The sequence below is a fragment of the Athene cunicularia genome, assembly GCF_003259725.1.
Source record: "Athene cunicularia isolate RWA chromosome 10 unlocalized genomic scaffold, athCun1 chr10_part1, whole genome shotgun sequence".
Lineage (NCBI taxonomy): Eukaryota > Metazoa > Chordata > Aves > Strigiformes > Strigidae > Athene > Athene cunicularia.
Window position 1 is genome coordinate 551,441 of NW_020799112.1, and position 20,684 is coordinate 572,124.

Sequence of the window (20,684 nt, forward strand, 5' to 3'; positions counted from 1 at the left end):
CCACACAGCGAGGGGGTGGTTGAGATGTTCTGCAAGGTTAATAATGGAAAGGGTTGAATCATTTTCCTGGCGTGCCTCCGTGGTGAACAACAGGGGAAATACAGCTTGCTCTGCCAGGCAGCACCAGGCCAGGACACCAGCTCCAGCCTTCATTTCCCCGCTGCTCTCCGAGAACTTCGAAATAAAAGAGGCAGCACTGGAAAGCAATGCTGTCTGGAAAGAATAAAAGCAAGTGGAGCCCATGTGTTGGCAAGAGACCTCACCGTAAAATGCATTCAAAGGGAAAAAAAATAATCTTGGCGGAGATGGTGTCCCCTCCAAAAGAGCAGGGCTGCTGTAACCAGCAGTGGCCATAAATCAGCTTTCCCCAGCAGGCAAAAACATGCACTGGGCTCTTCCCCAGGCGTTACGAGAAGCCCCTTGGCCAAGTGCAAGGGAGAGGAGTGGGATGCAAGGCATCCCCCTGGGAGCTGCGCACAACTTCCTTCACCCTGTTTTCTTGATGATTTGTGGGAAAGGCGGATCCGCTCTTCTTTCATGCCTCATAAGCTTCATAGCTGTCAGACTAACGTAACAGGTAATTAACTACTAAACAGCCATTTTCTCCTCCTCTCCAGAGGGATCACCATCCAGCTAGAAAATGTTTCTTTAGTGGTTTGCAAAAGGGAAAAGAAAGTCATGAGTTTCTGGCGAGTGACACAGGTGCCGCAGCCAAAGAGGGCATTCACAGCAACACCTGCAACACAGACTCATGGATGCAGGAGAAATGGAGAGATCAGAAATGAGAGAGATTATGCTTAACCGGATGTGGGTGCGGCAAGCTCCCTGATCCCAGTTCAGGCACCACCAGCAGTAACCCTAGTTCCTGCCCACAGGTGCCCCATAGTTCTGCCCAGGTACAGCTGCAGCCGAAACTGATTCAGTGCCTGAAGCTCAGTTATCAGATCTTTGGTCCGTCTGCAGGTTGGAGTTACTTAATGTGAAGAGGAAAAAAACAAACCCCATCCTTCTCAGAGTCTGCAGGACCAGCCTTCAGGAACATGAGCCGCATCCGTCCTTGTCACTTTTCCAAGGAGAGTGGTGTTGAAGCATCGTTTCCCCGTCTGTTGTTCTAACAGCGGTAGTCTCCACCACCTTGTTACAAGGACATTCACTTTTGTGGATTACTTAGCCAATTTTCCCAAGCCTGCCTTCACCCTGAAGTGCTCCAGGGCACATTCACCCAAAGGTGACACCCAACTGGCAACAGGAGCCATCACCTGAGCCAGGAGATCCAGGTTTGCTGCTGCTCTGTGTCACCTTCTCCTGACTCAGACCTCCAGTCTTGGAAAGAGCTTGCAGAGCATCAAGTGCTTCACTTCGAGATTTGATCTCCCTCATGACATGGTCTTGTATCACACTTTCATTCAACAGCACATTTTCAAGCATCAACTTTTAAGGACCCATTCCCTCTGCTTTAGCACAGGCAAACCAGCCTTTGGCCCATGAGAAACAGTTTTTCTGAACAGAAACCCCAAAGCAGATCCAACTTTCTAGAAATCCCAAATTTTCTAGCCTGAGGCAGAAACATCCAGTACTGCAACCTTGTAAACATGCACCCAAGGAACTCTACAGACTGCCCTTGGCCATGGACGACCACATGGATGCAGAGAAGCTGTTTCACAGAGGCTGGGTTAGAAAAGACATACACATCAACGTTCAACCCAAATCAACAGAACAGGCAAAAAGAAAAAAACAGGATCGCAAAGAAACACAAACAAAAGCCGGCAGCCAAACTTTTGTTTGAAAGCCTGTCAGGTCTAGACTGCAACGTGTGAGGAAGGAACAGCTCAAAACCACAGCTGCTAATGGTTATGGATTTGGCAATCAAAATGTCTTTGTTAAAAAAAAAAAAAAAAAGTTAACTGCCTTACTATTGAGGTTACAAACCGCAGCCTTGATGCATTGTTGCAGTCAACATCCTCCCTGCTGCTTTTGAGAGCTTACATCTGCTGCTGGCAGATCATGTGCTGGCACAGGCTCCCTTCGCGAGGATGCACAAGGAATTTTGCTAGCCTGCCTTCCTTTCCCCTTCTTCTCACAACGATGCCTGTCAGTCCTTGCTGCTCCGTCCCTCACATGCTTAGCTGGTATGCAACCAGATCCAGACGCAACAGGCTGGGATCGCTGCAGGATCCTTCCCCTAGCCAGTCAGATCCCTCCAGTGGGTGTTCTCCGCCTCCCAGCCTCGAGCCCAGCTCTCATCGTGTTCCTACACCACAAGCTGTACTTTGATTCAAAGGGTAAGGGAAGCAATTAAAACATAGTAAGTAATAACAGGACTTTGAAATGTAGATTTAATATTCAAACTTGTGCTGGTGAACTCAGATTTTAAAACGCTGAGCAGTCTGCCAGGGCTCCAGTCTGCAGGGAGAACTGGAGGAGTCAGCAGTGCCGGCAAACACTGGGAACCTGCACCCCCCCTGCTCTCCCTGAACTGGCGTCACAGGACCTACAGCCACCAACACCCTTCTGCAGCTCAAATCCCATCCCGAGAAAACACCCGCCCACGGTAAACCCTGCAAGGGCTTGAGATGTTTACAGACTGCCTGACAACCGTCAGGGGGAAACTGGGTGGACTTGGAAAAATATTTGGTAGTGTACTAGGCTCAGCTGAAAGGGCCGTTTTCATCCTCCTGTGCCAAGGGACAGCGGAGGCAGGGATAGCCTCAGCTGGCAGCCCCACCACCCACGCTGCCGGACCAGACCTGGCACAGAGGAGGAAAGAGGCGATGGGAGGAGGAGATGAGGGGAAACCAGGGCACCTGCTGCTGGCTCAAGCAGCTCACAGCACCTGCACCCTGCTAGATACAGTCAGGCAGCTTCAACCAGCATTTTAAAGTCCTTTCATAAAGCAGAACTGCAAAGCCAAGGGATAAAATGGCATAGCTGAGTGCAGCAGGTGACAGAGATCAGCTGAACTTTGAAGAAAACCTGACTTTGGTGAACACAGCCCTGCACAGATAAGGCATCTGCATCCCTGCCCTGGTTTACTTCAGCAGCCACCACTCCCCACGCTGACCCTTGCTGCTACTCCCCGAGGAGGTGTGACGCTGGCAGCTGCTTCCAGCTATTGATTCAATTCTACCAACATGATGGGATTTCTCACGGCCCAATGCGTGGCAGAACCAGAATACGCATCTGAGCGACCGGTCTGTTAAGGGTTATGAAATCCATGACACGCCAATGAAAGCTTAAGCAAGCATAGTCATTGGGTGCTTGTACATTTACCACAGTGGTTATATTCTGTAGCTGCCAGCTCCCCTGTCATCTGGGGTCACCACCAAAAGGGTGGTCACAGCTCAACCTGGTGGAGCTACAACCAGACAGCAAGGGTGTGAGGCACCTGAGCAGCAGCCAGGCTTGGGGTCAGTTTTATCTAACACTTGGTATTAGGATTAAATAAAAACCAAACACCAAGAAGGCAGCAAGTATCAGTGACCACATCTGAAAGAAGGAAAAAAAAAAATCAAACCAAAAACAGATCACTGACTAGTTTGCTGAAATGGTAGCAGAGGCTAAGTCCACAGTCATCATTAATTAAGTCATATGCTTCAGCCTTGGCTTCGTTTTTTCCCTAGGGTCTAGGAAACCAGAGGAGAGGGCAAGCTAGCCTCTATCATTCGATTTCTTTGGCATGTTAATGCATTCCTAAATTAATCATCATCAAGTGACAATCTCTCCTTCATCTTAACAGACTGAGCAGTGGCCTCAGTAAACCTGCTGGCTTATGCAAGGCAGCTGGAGCCTTAGAAGAGTCTCTGATGAAAACCAAAGCACTTCACATAAGGAAAAACTCCCCCATCTCTTACCGTCCATAATCCAAACCAGCTGCATGCCTGCTCTGCTCCTAGAACCACGAACCAGGGGTCTTTATGCAGTGAGAAACAAAATAAAGAGATGCATCACCCACAGGTCCCTGCAAGTCAGGCTAATGTCTAATGCATTTGATCTGGCATTGGGCTACACACAAAAGACAAATTCACCTTAGGAGAATTCTGGGACCTGTAAAGTTCAAAGGCCTTTCGTCATTTGCAATCATTAACAGGCACCTAGATTGCTGCAGAAGGGAGTATATCTGATCTAGCCTTCAAAACCCTGCTAAAAATCATTCATCAGCAGAGGTGCAATAACTAAGCCTCAGGAATGAGAAGGCAAATATCCTGTTGGTGGGGGGTGAGCGAAGGTGCCAGGACAGCCACAGCACCGCACAAACAAGCATTTGTCTCGCTCAGAGCCTACATTAGGAAACCTTTACTTTAGGGAGAAGGTCCTCGTAAAAAATCTCTACGTATTTATACTGTTCTTCAAAGTACACGTCAATGTATATGTTCGCGTTTCTCCCTCTCATTAACCTCTTTCTTAGGAAAACATTACCAGCAGGCTATTGTTCCTTGATTAGGAGATAATCTAAACAGGCACCTTCTGGAGTCAAAACATAGAAAATTTCTACCCTTCTTCTTCACTCCCATTTGAGAATTTAAAGCGAGTCCTGTATGCTTGGCACCTGAGTCTCTTTTTTTTTTTTTTTCTGTTATTTTCACGGGGGAGGGAAGAGGAGGACACAAGATTAAAGGCAAATTTCCTGTAAGGGAAAGATGGAGCCTATTTAAATGATAGTTGCAGTCTTGTGGCACAAAAATAGCTCAGATGTGTTCCCTTGTGCGGATTTAGGACACTAAGTGATCACCTAGAAATGAAAAACAAACACTTTACTCCCGTCATACATAATTAGCCAATATTTCAGCCCAAGATAATAGCTACATCTAGATATCGGCATGTGTGCGCCCTTGCATTCAAAATAAGTCCAAACACACCTATCAACTACTAAAATAGCAGCAGCGGAAATGTTCTTTTTCCAACTAAAGTAACAGTCTCTCAGATCAAAGTCATTAGCAAAATGAACACGGACTTCAGAGCACATTAAAACAGCATAAATGTAAATAGTTCCCTGCTTGCTTTAGACTCTTGCCAAGCCCTGCCTGCACCATCCCATGTTTCCCCAGCGACCGCTGCTGAAGTCACCAACACCTCATGCAGGAAAAGAAAGGCAACTCCTTTCTCTGTTCAAGGTGTTGGTGACGTCAGCCTCAGAGCAAGGAAAAGCTGTCGTCAATGCTCAGATCTCCATGGGGGGAAAAAAAGTTTCCAGGTCACCTTTAGGACCGAAAAGTGTAACAAAGGGATCATTCTGGTCGCAACCAAGGCTTTTTGGGTGGCTGCCATGAAGAGAAGGAAACGAGCCCAGAATGCGCTCTGAGGTGCAAGATGTGCAAAGCTCAACTGGAAATACTGAGATTTAAGAGCCACACGGAGGGATGTCCTGGCATCAGCCTACCACCCAGCCTCAGCAGCAGGGCTGAATTCAGAAAGCAGCTTTTGCTTCAGTCCCCTGTGAAGAGAGCAGGTGACACTCGATACCCGGAGTGGACTTTCCTACCTGAAAATAACTTGTGCTCCTGGAGCAGCTTCAATCCAAAGATCACAGCTTTGAGCAGTAAAATTAGGTGTAAATAACCTCTGACAGGGAAGCACAGCTTTATTTTCCACATGGGAAAGAGACCCAGAGGAACAGATTTAACTAGTTCATGCAGTAAGTAGCACAACTGGGATTAGGGCAACATCATCTGATGTGATGCTGATTTTAATCACAAGGACATCTCTTCTCTGCTCTTCCTCTGCTCCCTGCCAGCTACTGTGTACAAGATCCTGTTCTGTCATCACTTCTTACATGGCCCTGAAGATCTGCAAACCACGTCAACATCAGTCAGTCTTCAAATAATGTACATAGGGCAGAGCTACAAGACTGACCCCTCTGAAGGGGTTCCGCAAGGCCAGACTTACGTGTCCAGTAGTAACATGGATAAATAACCAGTCCCAAATGATAATGGGGGCAGAGACTTGGTCTGAGTCCACCGCTGTAGCATCCAGCAAAACGGGGCATTGTTACTTGATTTTGGTTTTTGAGCACATGTCAAAAAAAAAAATTAAATGAGGATAACGATAGAAAAATACCAGCAGGGTTCCACTAACATCTTCGTTAGAAACCTGAGAAAGGATGCAAACAGCAAGGGAATTAAATCTGCAGATGGTACTAAATAAGGAGTGGGTGACGGCATCAAAAGGACTGAGTAATAATAGAAAATTTGCAGGAGGGACAGACTGGGAAGAGTCTCCCCTGCCTATGGGAATGAATGGGCACAAGAGTCAAAGCAAACTTCCATGGCTGCTGAAAAAGGCAGGACCACCCTCAAAAGATGATAGACAGGGAACTGTTTCACCTCCAGGTCGTGGGCATAATCTGCAAATGTGGCTTGCCCTGCACTTGTGAAATTATTTCTTCCAGAAAATACAAAGCTTTAAATACGAGTTGGTGAAGAGGAGAGTTATGAGTCAAAGCACAGAACCTGGAAAGAGCTTCACAGTGGCTTAATCTCTGAGAAGTCTCTGCTGCTGCATCACATTACCTTGCCTGCTAACATATCACAGATCCTTAGAAAATATTCAATGTTTTTTGCATGCCATAAGTGGCAAACCCACATCATCTTCCTTTCTCCCTGAAGCTAGGAGGAGTCTTTGTACACTGAGAAATGGCTGGATTACACTGCTGACAAGTGGCTTTGGTGATGGTTGTTGATAAACCTGGGCTGAATCATCAGTGTGAGCAACGGGGATTTCCTACTCCCAGCGAGATCCAACCCAGATTTCTGAGCAGGCGCTGCACACTTCTTCATCTTGCTAGCATTTGCAATTAAATTAATCTCAGCTTCCTTCAGATGCATTTACTGCTCATGATAGTCCACAAAAACATACATTTCCTCATAAACCAACTTCAGAAAGATGCTCAGATCTCTGGATTCAATCTTAACAAGCTAGGGAAATGAACACTGCATAAAGCGATCCTGGGGAAAAAAATTGGACAAAACCACTGTAAAAAGGCAACAAATTCAGAATTATAAATAGTTTGCAATATGAGACCAGCAAAAAGCCAGTGAAACATAAACTGAGAAGTGCCATGGCATTGAGAAGAGAGGTAACTCTCCCATCAGCAGGTCTGTTAACAGTGCTCCTGGAAAACACTTACCTCCAGTGCCTCTGCGGCCAAGCAGTGCCAGCAATCTGGGAGGAATTTATAGAGAACATAGCTAATTGTGAGGCTCCTCTATCAGAAGATTAAAAGCTAGTTATCTACAACACTCTCAGACTGTAAGAAGCTGTCACAGCCATTCTACCAGTGCCTGAAGAACATACCCACAAAGAAAGGGAAGGAATTGTTAGTGTGAGAAAAGTACTTGTGAGAGACCTGGATGTATTGTTCCATCACTGTTACAGACAGCAGAAGGACGAGAATCTCCATTTAAGACCAAAGTGCAAATTAGTGGATGCTACAGAAGAAAAACCCTACACTGGCCCCAGTGTCCTTTTCTCTTCTCTCTCCCAAGGCTTGCTCCCATACAAGGCCAAATGTGCCTGCAGATTTCATTGTATTCCAGTCCCAAAGCTCCCTCTGCTGCTCGTATGCCAACCTCTCCCACTTCCACCCACGATGAATAGAGACAACCTCATCAGAAATACTCTTCATCTCTAGTTTCTAGACATCTCTGCTAAAAAATTCTCACAGGGTTTGGGAAAACCAGAAGAGCACTTCATGAAAAACAGCCCCCAGTGGCAAATGCCCCTCAGACTCTTCATGGCAAGAAGATGCCCATCAGGCTGGTGTGTCCTCTTCCTCCATCCCAAGGAATCCATTTAGTCTGTCTCACAAGATGGTCTCAGTTCACTATCAAGCCCTACATGGTCTGGTGATTCCCATCAGACCAAACCTGACTTGTACGAGGGGCAGTGGAGTGCACAGGCATGAAACAGAATCAGAAACAGCTGTGCCACACTTCATACTAAGCTAATAAAACACACCCCAAGGAAAGCTGCTGTTCTGGATTTTGAGCATGGAGTCAGTCACAGCATCACAGATTCAGACCTCAGGAGGTATCTACCCCAACCTCCCAATCAAAGCAGGGTCAGCACTGAATTCAGGTGAGGTTGCTCACAACTTTGTCCTGTCGGGTCTTGGAAACCTTCATGGGTGGAGACTGCACAAGCTACCTGGGCAATGCCTACTCCAGTGCTTGGCTGTCCTCATGAGTATTTTTTTTTTCCTAAGTAACATCAACCACTCCCCTTTCAATTTATGACACTTGTCTCTCATTCTTCTGCTGTGTACATCAGCAAAGAGCCTGGCTCTGTCTCTATAATCTCCTTGCAGGAAGTAGAAGACCTCTCTTCTTCGCTGTCTCTCTTCAGAGGGCACATGCTCCAGCCCACAACCATCTTGGTGGCCTCCACTGGACTCCAGTTTATCAACATCCTTTTTGTGACCACAGTATTCCAGATGTGGTTTAACCAATGCTGAGCAAAGAGGAATAATCACTTCTACTGGCCATACCGGGCCACCATGTGGCCAGTCCTCCCTGCTGCCAGGGCTGCTGTTCACTCTCTGGCTGCCAAGATGCCCAGTGCCTCTTCAGCAGAGCTGCTCCCCAGCACTGACGCAGGGGGTGAGTCCACCCCAGGTGTGGGGTTTGGCATTGGGCCTTCAGGAGTATCACGTCAGCCCTTTCCTCCAGCCTGCCGAGTTTCCTCTGAACGGCAGCCCTGCCACAGAGCACAGCCACTGCTCCCCTCAAGAGCAGCATTCAGAAACAAACTGTGGGGCACTCCATCTCCCCCTCCAGGTCACTGCTAAATGTATTAAACAGGAGAAGTTTGAGGAAAAAGCCCTGAGGAACACCACCTGTAACAAGCCTCCAAGGAGATTATGAGGCAACCACCACTGCACTTTAAAGCTCGATGACCCAGCCAGTTAGTTGTCAGCACTAGAAGTCCACCTACCAATAGTATAGTGACTCATCTTGAATACATGCATGGTGTAGGAGACCAGGATAAAAGCCTTGCTAAATACAAAGATACCACTCTAACTGTTGGATCATAAAAGGTAAATGGGTTAGTCAAGAGTGATTTTATCCCTAGGTAAATCCACACTGGTATTCCCAATGTCCTTCTCCTTCACATGCCCAAAACTGGCTTCCAAGAGGAATCATTCTATGAATTTCCCAGCAACCAAAGTGGAGCTGACTGGCCTGAAGTGTCCAGGATCATCCTTCCTTCCCTTTTTAAACATGGATGTAATAGCCACCTTTCTACAGTTGTCAGGGTCTTCTCCTGACCTCCATAATCTTTCCAAGGTCAGAGTGGCCTCACAAAGACATCTGCCAACACTCTCAGCACATTTGGATGTACACCATCAGCACCCATGGACTAGTATGGGTTAAGATTTCTCAAAAGACTCCTGACTCCCTTCACTACAGGTTGTCCCTACCCCTCCTTGAACTCCTGGGAGTCTTGATCCACTGTAATCTCCAGATGTCCCTCCCTCCCTATATCTAGGGGGTCTGGATGTCCTATCTGTAGGGTCTCCATGAAGACCCTGTGGCTCTCCTGTTCATCCTCTCTGGTGGGAGGGTGCTCACCTCCCACAGCTCCTGCTCGTGGTGACTCAGTGCCCCAGCCATAGCAAAACTCTCAGCAGTGAGGCTACTGTGACCTCCAGCTCCAGGAAAAAGCAGCAGGCAGGTCCAGCAGCTACAGACCTAGATGCCTCTGTCTGGGCCAAGCTGCCCTCTCTTATAGCAGAGTAGTTGATCCTGCTGGCACCACAGTGGGTCCCATGGCACATCACCACCATTGCTGCAGAGTTTTCTACGTTTCCACGCTGTCTTGTGTTTCCAGGCCGCTTCAGGTCCTCTGCCACACAAATCACTGCAATAACTGCAAAAAACTGGCTATGCTCAGGGAGTTGTTTACTGTACTCCTAAAGCAGCCAGATACTGGACCCTTCCTAATCCAGAGTCCTCCCTGAGATGGGAAGATCAGTAAAGTTATACCCAGGGGTAGCAGAAAATTGCTGCCTGACTGGGAAAAATTTGGAGCAATTCTACTACGACGCCATGAAGCTTCTTTAAGAGAAGCCATCAGCTCTTTAGAAGCCACATCCAGTTAAGATGTAAGCTCCCAAGTCTGCCAAATAACGACAAAATCCAGAAATGCAAGACTAATGCATTGTAGGTTCCTGTCTTCCACAGTCTAATACAGCCACAGCATCCTGATGCACATCCATCAGCAAGGGAAGCAATGACTGTCATGAGCCCTTTCAGCATGGTCTCTCTAGCTAGTGCTGGTTTAATTAAACAGGCATTTACCTTACTGAAAAGAGTTTCAGAGTATGTGAGAAACTAGTTTCAATCAAACTTCCTCACTGCCAGAGAAGCTGATGGTGGATTTAGTTAGTATTAGCCCACCGCTCCCTTCCACCACTGCTGAAATGTGTTTTCTCGGTACGTTCTCTTTCTAGATACACAACACTGTGTTTACTCTCAACACAGTTTAAAATCTCCATTCGATGTCTTCTCTAGAGCATCTCATGGAGGTGGGTTACACCACTTTAAACCTCCGCTGGCTAATGTAAGATTGTAAAGGTTTATTTGCTGTACTCACCTGCTCATTAAATTGTTCTTGCGATAAACAATCGGTCACGTCCACACACCCTAGAAGGCACCCCGAGGGATAATCGCTTGGAAATTCCAAATCTGCATCAAAAGAAATAACTCTTCAGGGGGCCCTCATCCCCATACACATTGCTGGGCTTTTCTAACCCCCAGGTGCCCTTCCCTCTCCTCCATGCACTTCTACTTTTTGAGACACAAGAAAACATACAGCAATTTTAACACCCCGTCATTCTTTATCCAGCCCAGGATTTTAACATGACAGGACTAAGTTTGGGAGATATAATTACATATAAGCATTTCCCTGCTTAGCTTCTGACAGAGGAACACATAGTGCAGGAAGAGCTCCCTGCCCTGATGTGGGAGCAGACAATCCTGCTGTATGATACTTAAGCTGGGTGACGTGCAGAAACACTGCACAAAGAGGTGTGCAGTGCAGCCACCAGGATCCTCCTACCCACATGAGAGCATAACATCTTCTGGAGAACCTGCAGCTTTCCAATCCTGATTTCCACAAGGTCAGAATACATGAAAAGCCTTTAACATCACTGTAAACAGACTGAAGCACAAGTCACTTCACACGCACGCATGCACGCATTCAATAGCTTATTGCTTGAGCTAAGAATAAAATAATAATAAAGTCCTTTGCTGTCAAAAGCTATCACAGAAGTCAGGTACAATTCAACAGCGTTTGTGCTTGAAGTATGTGAGCAGCTAAAGGACGGAGTTAAAGTCTGCCACCATATCCATTCGGCTGACGAAATGCAGAAAGGAAGAAGAGAATTTCAAGAACAGAAGGTTAAAAAGCGAAGCAGTAATAACTGCTCAGCAGAGAGGGCTTTCTGACACTGCTCATTACGTGGCTCAATGTACCAAATAATATGAAGATCCAAGGAGAGAAATTCACCTTTCTGGAGCAGCATTCTGTAGGTGGTCTCCAGTTCAGAGATTTCCTGAGGGGAAGGTCTTTTAGCAGTAGCTGCAATCCATAACCGCCCTCTATGAGGTGTGTACCAGGTCCTGCCCTCCACCCTAGAAAGCAGAGGAGAACTTAGGACTTAAATTTCATCAGAAATCATCCACACGGACAGATTTTTCAATTGAATGTTTCACTATGCAATTCCTGCTGCTAAGCTTTGCCCTGGCTCTTTAAACTCAAGCAACATGTCAGCACTACAGAGAAGAGGTGAGATGGGCAAGGAATAATGCCACATCCTCACTGCTTTAGAGCAACAGCAGAAAAGGACATCAATTCCCTGCAAGTACAGCAGTATGCCAGACATGGGCGTAGGACAGTCTGCTCATACAATTCCCTTAGGAGCTCAGACAGTTATGCACAGTAAGATCCAATCTAGGGAGCAATAAGGGACTGCACATCTGTACCACGTGGTCATCAGCTGCAGGTCTTGGGGACCCCAGAATGGGCACTAGGCATCAATGCTGCAGCTGTATCGGAGTGGTTGACAGCATCCCCAGACCACCTGGATGCAGAAGTCAGGCACATTAAGATTTACAGCAACTTTAGCTTGGAAAGTGAAAAAGCTTTGCTCTCTAAAATGAAAAATTATACAAAGGAAAGGGGAAAAAAGGGCTAAAGAAGATTATTTTGTCCAGGTTAATTGTAGGAAAGGTGAATTAACATGCCAGGGATGCTGGGCTGAAGGAGCCTCTCTTTGTAACCTGATTCCTAGCCTAGAGGGAGAAAGTAGTGGCAAGGGGTGTATGCATGTGGTTGTTATTTTTAAACACAGCCTGGTGCCACTGTTGGCTTCTTTATGATGGACAACAAGACCAGAAGTACATATTTCACATTTTCAGCTTATTTGCCTTTCAAATTCCAGAAAGGTACACCCCAACTATAGCGTAGAAATCTCAGTCTCTCCCTAAATTTACCCACTATGAAGAAACTTGAACCTTCCAGGTTATCTACTCTCATGAAAAATGGATTCATCGGCTTCTCAAACCATCTGTACACTCGATGAGGAAGCATGGTTTCCAAACCTGGACCTATCAGTCACTGTAAAAAGCAAGCGAGTCCACAGAGGTCCTCTGAGGAACACAACTTCCCATCGCACCTACAAAGCAAGAGCTGGTCAGGATACATCACAGTTCAAGCCACCCCTTTACCTTTTGATTCCTCTTATGAGCAAGGAAGCCCAAGGCTGGTGCATGCTGAGGCACCAACCATCATCTGAGATCTCCTGCAGCTCTCGATCCTGAATCCGCAACCTGTTCCGCTCTGAGCCAGACTCATTTCCAGCGTCCATGGAATGGATGGCTTTCCTGTGCGGGAGCAAACCAGTTTGGTCCACCCACTTCAGTGATCAAAAGAAACAAGAAAACTGTTAGCATCTCTCTAGGAAACAACGTACATCAATTGCAAATCCTACTTGAAGTTCTTCTTCATGTAAGGCCAGAGGTACTACTCTTATTGGGATCACTCTTCCTTCCTTGCAAACCCAGTGTGCTTACATGCCATACTTTGGCAGTAGAAAAAGCAAGGTCGTGCTCCACTCTATGCAGCTTTTCCTTTCTACACATCACAGCTAAGCTATGAATTTCAAGAATAAATCTATCTGCTGGTGTCTCAGACCATTCACAGGAAGATACAATTTTCAAAGCATGTTCACAGCCATCAACTCCCAAAACAGGGATCATCCAACCTCCACATGCTTAGTGTGCACCAAGAACACCAAGATTAAAGTGGAATTAGAGGGCAGAAATTATGCCCTTTGGAAACTGGAAATCTGGCAGAAAAAGCTTCACAGAAAGTGACACAACCTTAGACTGACTCTCAGAAATTCTTCCACATTCCTGAAAAGGAGGTAGGAGTCTAAAACTCACATAAACAAAACCTACCAAGAGCAGGGCATTGGCAAACTTCCCCTGTTCCCAACTCAGATGGCTACTGAAGATCTCTCAGACACGGGGGAGGAAAGATGTAATACAAATGTGCCAGAATTCACAATTCTTAAACTCAACTCTCCCAAAGTTAGTCATGGAATAAATTACTGAACCCATACTGACCAAAGGAGCAGGCTGAAGAAGACGGGGATTCACTAAAACACCAGAACTCAGAGTTGTCTTCACTTCTGGGCCAGCTGGCTTGCTCAGTGTGCCACAACTAATGGCTTCGATGGTTTCATCCAGTCTGTAAGCACAAACAAGGGGCTTTAAAATTCCATGCTTTTCCCTTGCAACGTCTCCCTTCTCCCCGCCCAAATGCTTCTGATCCAAAGCATTTTTCTACCACCTTCCCTAACTAAATGATTTCCTTGCTCAGTCTGATTTGCACTTTGAACAGTCACTCTTCTGTACTGCAGAAGCTCAGCTTGGTTTGAATTTGAGATGAACTGGTTCTGTTGAGATAGGTCTTCTACAACATCTCTTTCCAGGGCAGCTTTATCATTAACAGACATATCAGCTACTGAAACCTCGTGCAAGCCTCACTCAGCTGGGCTCAGGAGAGGGTCTCAGCAGAGCTGCGCTGAAAGAGATGATATGCTGCAAGCCAGAAAGACCCTCAAGGAAGAAAAGAATGCAAAACTTGCATCCTAGTGCCAGAGGTGCCCTTCAAGGGATCATCTTGCTCAGCTTTCCTTACACTTGTTCTTCCAGATTCAGCCAGACCACTATCCATAACGATTTTCACCTCCCTGCTCTCAGGCATGCCTTTGCACCGCCAGTTCTCACTCACTTGCTGTGGTATTCAGCCAAGCTGTTGTCTTCCTCCAGGATCTGCCTGCCAGCGAAATCGATGGTGATTTTTTTGGCAAGCCGAGAAGCGTGACGCAGCTCCCGCAGTTCCAGCTCTCTCTTCTGGAGGGCTTCCCTTTCCTGCTTGGAGAGCCACTGGTTGGAGTCTGTGGCAAAGTAATCTGATTCATCATCAATGACCTGGGTTCGACGCACGCTGGTGAGAAACAACCATAGTGGTAGAGGATGAGCACAGTGAGACAGTGACACAAGGCTGCATGCCCCACACCTGCCCTCGTCAAACCTGCCCTCCTCAAACCTGCCTTCCTGCTGGCTCCTTTCTGCTCTCTCTAGAGTGCCGGACTGTCAGGGACACAAAGCAAGGACATCCAAACGGGACCCATTCGAGGGGTTCACCCTGGTTCCACCAAATGCCAACATTAAGGTGTCTGTAGCTACAGCCGAGGTTTTAGAAGGAACTCCCTAACATTTCTGTTAAGGGCAGCTTAGCCTGACAAATAATTTATGCTATTTCATTATAGTCTCACAGCCAGTATCTTACCTTGTCCTGTCAAATTCCAACAACTTGTCTTTGTGTTTCACAGCCATCTCCAGGCCTGCTTTAAGTCTAGCTTCTTGTCGAGGCAGTAAGTCTTTGCTGATGGCATCCAAATTCCCTGAACTTTCAGCACCTGAGATAGAAAACAAATCATAGCTCAGTAGTCAGTTGTTCAAAGCCCAGTCTCAGTGGGCCTGGCTACAGAAATGCCCCCTAAACAAATGCCATTCCAGGAGCTAAAGGAAGAACTTTGCATCAAGATCAGCGCCTTCCCAAACCAGGTTCAAGTCCCCATTTTCCCCTAGCCCCTTTCACAGACTCCTTCCTCCAAAGAGAGGAAGCATTTAAATACCACAGTGACACCATCTAGGTAGTGTTTAGAGAGAAGGTCTTCGTCTTTGGTTCTCCTTCAGCCTTCCCTAACGATTCGGGCAGTCTAAATTCCACCCATCACCAGCCACAGGCCTTGAGTCCCTTCCTAAAAGTCAAATTCTCTCCTAAGTGTTGTCACCTCCACAAAGAAACTCCTGGTCATGACAGATCGCTGACAAGTGCCAGTTCTCCACAGAGCAAATCTTCTGTCTGCTGCTGTACGAGCCTCTCGCAAAGGAAATCCTCCACCAACACACCTCAGCAGGTTTTTCAGACCAGTTATTGTTAGTGATGGAGAAATCTATTCCCAGCAACGATCTCTTATTTCCTACCATCTCTGGCAAGGGGCCAAAACCCAGCCAACCAAATAAAAGGGAACCAAAAAAAAAAGTTTCTTTTTCAGCTTTCACCTACACAGATAATGCACAAAGCAAGACCTGGCAGGGGCAGAAAGGAAGACTAATAAAATGGGTAAGAAAAGGGGATCCTGGAGTACATCAGGATCTCTACGGAAAGATTATAAACAGATCAAATCTGTGATCAGCTGTTATTCTCAAGGACTTACAGGATCTCCTGCCATCTCAGCAGCTCTAAAGAGATGTTGACACCAAGACCCAGAGTAAATATTTCCCCAGCAAAGTGTATTTTTCAACCAAGAACACTGTGACCTTGGCTATATTTCAGCTAAACTCAGACAAACATCCCCACAATGCACAGGTCTTCACTGGGAGACTGGGTATTACTTCCTCCTGCTTTCCTTGGCTCTGTTCCTATTTTTAGCTCCCAAGATAAGTGTTAGACAGGAAGAGTCATTAGAAAATATTAACCACCACCTCTCTAGACCTAGAAAATCAGATTGCAGCACTTCATCTTCCACAGCACATGTTCCACATGAGACATATCCTAATTTTCAAGGACTGCTGCAATGGTCCAGTTCATGTGATGGATTCAGGAATGCCTATCGAGCAGCCTTGGGGCCTCTGGGTAAGGACATTACACACTACCATTTGACACTCACAGTTATCACCTCTGTTGAAGTCCAGAAATGCTGCCGAGTGCTTGCAGAGAGGACACAAGGAGCCATCTTCCCAACAATCCTTTTAATGCCCATCACAGACACCATGCAACAACAAGCACAATTGGCTCAGTAAAGTCTGAAGCAAATAAAGTTCACAAATCGTCCTGGCAATTTACATCCCAGAGAAACAATCAGGTGTCAGCTCCTGAGAATTATCTTTAGACTTTGCCAGCAACATTCTATAATTCAGACAGACGGACCTAGACAATTTACACTCCAGGACATACACACTCTCATTACTACACAACATCAAGGCAAGTGTAGGACAGTGAGGCAGAGGAAGGCTCCTGCTGCTGCATAACTGATTGGATTCATTATATTACAGGTATGTAATTGCTACTGACCTGCCATGAGCTTCTTCAGCAACTTCTGACTCTTGTTTGAGTCCCGCTGAAGAATGTCCTGTTCTTCTTTAGTGCACACCTAAGGGAAAAAAAGAAAATTAAGACTTAGGAAGGACATCACAAGCTTGACCAGCTTCAGAGCTTTGGACAACAGCTCAGGGTGAGCTGTTCAAAACAGCCAACATAGTCCACACCTCGTTCCCTTCAGTGCCATTTACACAGGGAGAATCCTAGTTTTTTGCTAAAAGCAATTCATGAGAAAGATATAGCTTGGTCTTCCTTTGTTCTGTGGGTGGGTACACTGCTATGTGATCTCAAAGGATGAGAAATGCACTCAGAACCTCCCCAGGCAGATGAAGACACAGGTCCTGTCTCCTGGTTGGCCACCTGGAGCTAAACAGATCTTTAAAAATAGCAACCAATCTGATTTAAAACATTTTCTTTATCCCAACAATATTTCCCTCTCTCCTGAATTTTACTTTACTTAATCTGCTGTCATTAGCTTGCCTCCTTTCTCCAAAAGGCGCCCTTTCAACCAAACACAGGGTGTAACAGGTCCCCTAAACGGTGCATACTGCACAAGTGTTGAAGAAAAGTCAGCTCCCTGGCCCTGGTCACATCTCCTGTCCCTTACAAGGCTACCAGGGCTGGGCCCAGGATGGGGCTGAAGCCTTGCACACATTTTGCACATTACAGTGATGCACATGACAGCCACAGGTGACTGTCATAAATCAGGCAAGCTCTGAAGTACTGTGAATTATGAGGGAAACCTCTCCGCTCTCTGAGGCAGCATATCATAAAAGAAACGCAAAGTGACTTGAAGCCACAGCAGTTGTCCTTGTCCTATCCCTAAAAGGAGATAGTACAGGTTCTTTCCTGCCCAGCTTTAGAGCTTAGAGAATTTTGCTAGAGGAACTTTGATCTGAGAGGCTGATTCAGCCCCATGCCATTTCAAAGCCCTGACTGAGCAAACTACGCCACATTCAAGCACAGCAAATAAAAACAACCTCATTACTAACCAGAGCACCACAGAACAAGCAGGGTCCAGAGCCCTCCTGCTCACAGACAATGCGCCCACAAACCAAGCAGTTGTTGATGAGCTTGTGCTTCTGGCCCAGGCACTCACAGGCGTGACGCCCAGGGATCAAGACAGCCAGCTTGTCTTGCCCCTCCTTGGTATACAGGCTGACATATTTGGGCTTCTTCTTAGAGGAATTGCTACTGCTGCTGACTCCACTGCTGCTCTCTTGTGCCTGAGAAGCAAAAATATAAACAAACTGTATTCGCAGTGCAGTACCAGCAGCAGAGAGAAAGCACCCACCCTCGAACAGGCTGGGGAGATTCAGACAAGTGTTATTCTGCTTAACTGGAATGAAACTTGGACCAGACCCCAGATTCAATGGAAAGACAAGTTTAGGCCTGCCAGAAAAGGTCCAGGGAATCTAAACAAAGTAAGGACATAAGGAAGTTGCTGATCCAGTAGACGGTGGCTGTCTCTGAAAGCTAAAACTGCTTGGGTCTAGATTGCAGGTGTGCTGTCAGTCCTCTGGACCCTGCAATATCAACCCACAGGTATTTAGCAGCTTCGACCAGCAGCTCAGCTACTCCCAGATTTATTTTCAAGGGTATTAGATAATAGTAATGCCCTATTTGTGACTGTGAAGTCCTGTGCATGACCATCCCCAGAAACAAAGCTTCTGGTGGCAGCAAGACCTCTTCATTCACAGCCAGTTCACCACCCAGCATTTTTTGTATTTTCCACCTGGCACAGCCACCTGAGCAGAGGTTTTTCATGCACTGCATGTCCAAGTATTTCGCTGTAATGTAAATTCTCCTCATTTCATGACTTGGCATCAGTGATTCTGTGATTCACCTCTATGAGTGTCAATCAGGGACTGCATTTGGTCAGGGACTAAGCTTTGGGTCAGGCTGAAATAGAGAAACCCTGATCAGAAACAAAGCACAATATTTTAGATGACAGCTGGATTAATAATCTCATAGTGGAATGCTCTGGTTTCTCCCTCAGACATTACACCTTGATCAAAGAAACAAAGGGTTCCTCCTCCCACCCAACATCTCCTGCAGGTACTGGATGAGAAGTGAATTGTTGAGAAGTTAATTGCAGGAATTAATTACAGCACAGAAATCATTCCAAGGGAACAGAACAAAGCCAACTGCTACCATTTCTCTGGCAATACTCAAAAACAGATGCTTTGGGAAGTACGCACAACACACTCCAGGCACAAACCTGTCTCCTAACACTAGATGAGACTGGTTTCAGCTATGAACTGCACACCAGCCATGACCGAGAAAGACTAGGACTTATTACCCTTATCTATTTCAGCAAGCAGCACTCCAACATAAATGCACTCTCTGGCCTTTAGCTGTCCTATCTGTGACACACTTGAAAATCCTCTTGCAGCGCAAGCACAGCTTTTCTTTGCCTCTCCTCTCCATAGTCTCTCTCAACAATAGAAGAGAGGATTTCTCGGAAACCCTTTCCCAGAAAGCCTGTTTTCATTCACCACAGGACAAATCACTCTCTCTGCCTGCTGCGCTCTAGAGAACCGCCCCTGCTCCCTGACCCACACCTCAGCTAGCACCGCTTCTACATCCCACATCCTCCCACACTGCTTTTTGCAGTGACAGTCCATGCTGTGGCTTTAGGACACCTCTTGTCTTGACTCTTTTCACCTGCTCTCAATAGAAGCAGGCTACTGCTTAGTGACAAGTGGATGCAGCATTTCCAGTACCCCCAGTTCTGTCCAACTGGCTTTACTGTCACTGCCAGATCCAAACACTACTGCCATGAAAAAAACAAAACAAAACAAAACCAGATAAAGCAACCTTAGTTAAGGAAACCTTGGCAGAGCTTCCTCAGGGCTTTTTATATTAAATTAGAGGATATCTACAAGGAAATGGAACGTTACTGTCCATTTTTAACCCTCCAGTTCAAAAAATGGGGGGTTTTTGTCTTACAAACACTTTTACAAACACTTTAAGTATTTGCAGCCTCCCTGCTACAAAAGCTCAATTAAAAAAACATAAATTTAAGCTCCACTATTAATTCAGGTGCAATCGTGACTCTCAGGATTTGAACATTGCTCAGTCAGGGTTGCACCTGGATAAATCATGGAATTTAATTTTGTGAGGTGCAACGTGCTCGATGTTTACAGGATGAAGGACTCCACTGCAAGTCTAACGATGCAAGACAAGTGCTCCACATCCACACACTTATTTCTGTGGAGACAGCAATAGAGCATCTGCTGTATTCAATACAACCTGGGACTGCAGCTGCACACCTGGATCCGTACCTAAGGAAGAAGCTTGGGTTCCCAGCAAGTAGCTCCGAGGCAAAACCCACTACACCAGAAATAAAATCCAAAAATTCAGCCTAGGCAATTAACACGTAACAGCAAAGATCATCATATCTGATGTAATGACTGTGGGAAATGGTTCTGCTGCATGGAAAGAAAGTCTGCTGCAAGAAGTTAGTTAACTATCACAGAGAACGGCTTTGTGCTGCTTGACAACACCAGGATTTCTTGTTTTTTAGCATTTCTATGCAGTTTCTTTCATTACAGCTGTACTGGGTCTGGCTGAACTGGAATTGGTTTTCCCCTACAGCAGCCCTCACGGTGCTGTGTTTTATGTCGGGAGCTGGCAGGGTGTTGATAGCACCCTGGTGTTGTGGCTACTGCTGAGCAGTGCTTACACAGCACCAAGGCTCTTTCTGATATTTCCCCCAGTGGAACGGGGTGGGCAAGATCTTGGGAGGGGACACAGCCAGGACAGCTGACCCAAACCGACCAAAGGGATATTCCATACCATATGACGTTTGCTCAGTATAAAGCTGGGAGGAAGGAGGAAGGGGGTGGGGTCACCCTTGGTCCTCCGAAGCAACCACTACGTGTATTGGAGCCCTGCTTCCTGAGAAGGCCCGACATCGCCTGTCCATGGGAAGTAGAGACTAAATCTGTTTGCTTTTGCTTCCGCGCGCGGACTTTTGCTTTGCCTTGCTTATATTAAAACTGCTT

The 20,684-nt window shown here is 46.4% G+C and overlaps 1 protein-coding gene across 1 annotated transcript in view; it reads right to left on the reverse strand.

The window, feature by feature from the left end:
- Positions 1-20,684, reverse strand: part of TRIP4 (thyroid hormone receptor interactor 4) — a 33,867-nt gene that overhangs the window by 10,762 nt on the left and 2,421 nt on the right. Inside the window, exons 2-9 of the mRNA XM_026855980.1 lie at positions 17,667-17,900; positions 16,648-16,726; positions 14,857-14,986; positions 14,296-14,511; positions 13,626-13,749; positions 12,726-12,913; positions 11,506-11,630; positions 10,591-10,682 (exon numbers count right to left, since the gene is read on the reverse strand). Coding sequence (XP_026711781.1) covers positions 10,591-10,682; positions 11,506-11,630; positions 12,726-12,913; positions 13,626-13,749; positions 14,296-14,511; positions 14,857-14,986; positions 16,648-16,726; positions 17,667-17,900 — 1,188 coding nt within the window. The remainder of the gene's footprint in view (positions 1-10,590; positions 10,683-11,505; positions 11,631-12,725; positions 12,914-13,625; positions 13,750-14,295; positions 14,512-14,856; positions 14,987-16,647; positions 16,727-17,666; positions 17,901-20,684) is intronic.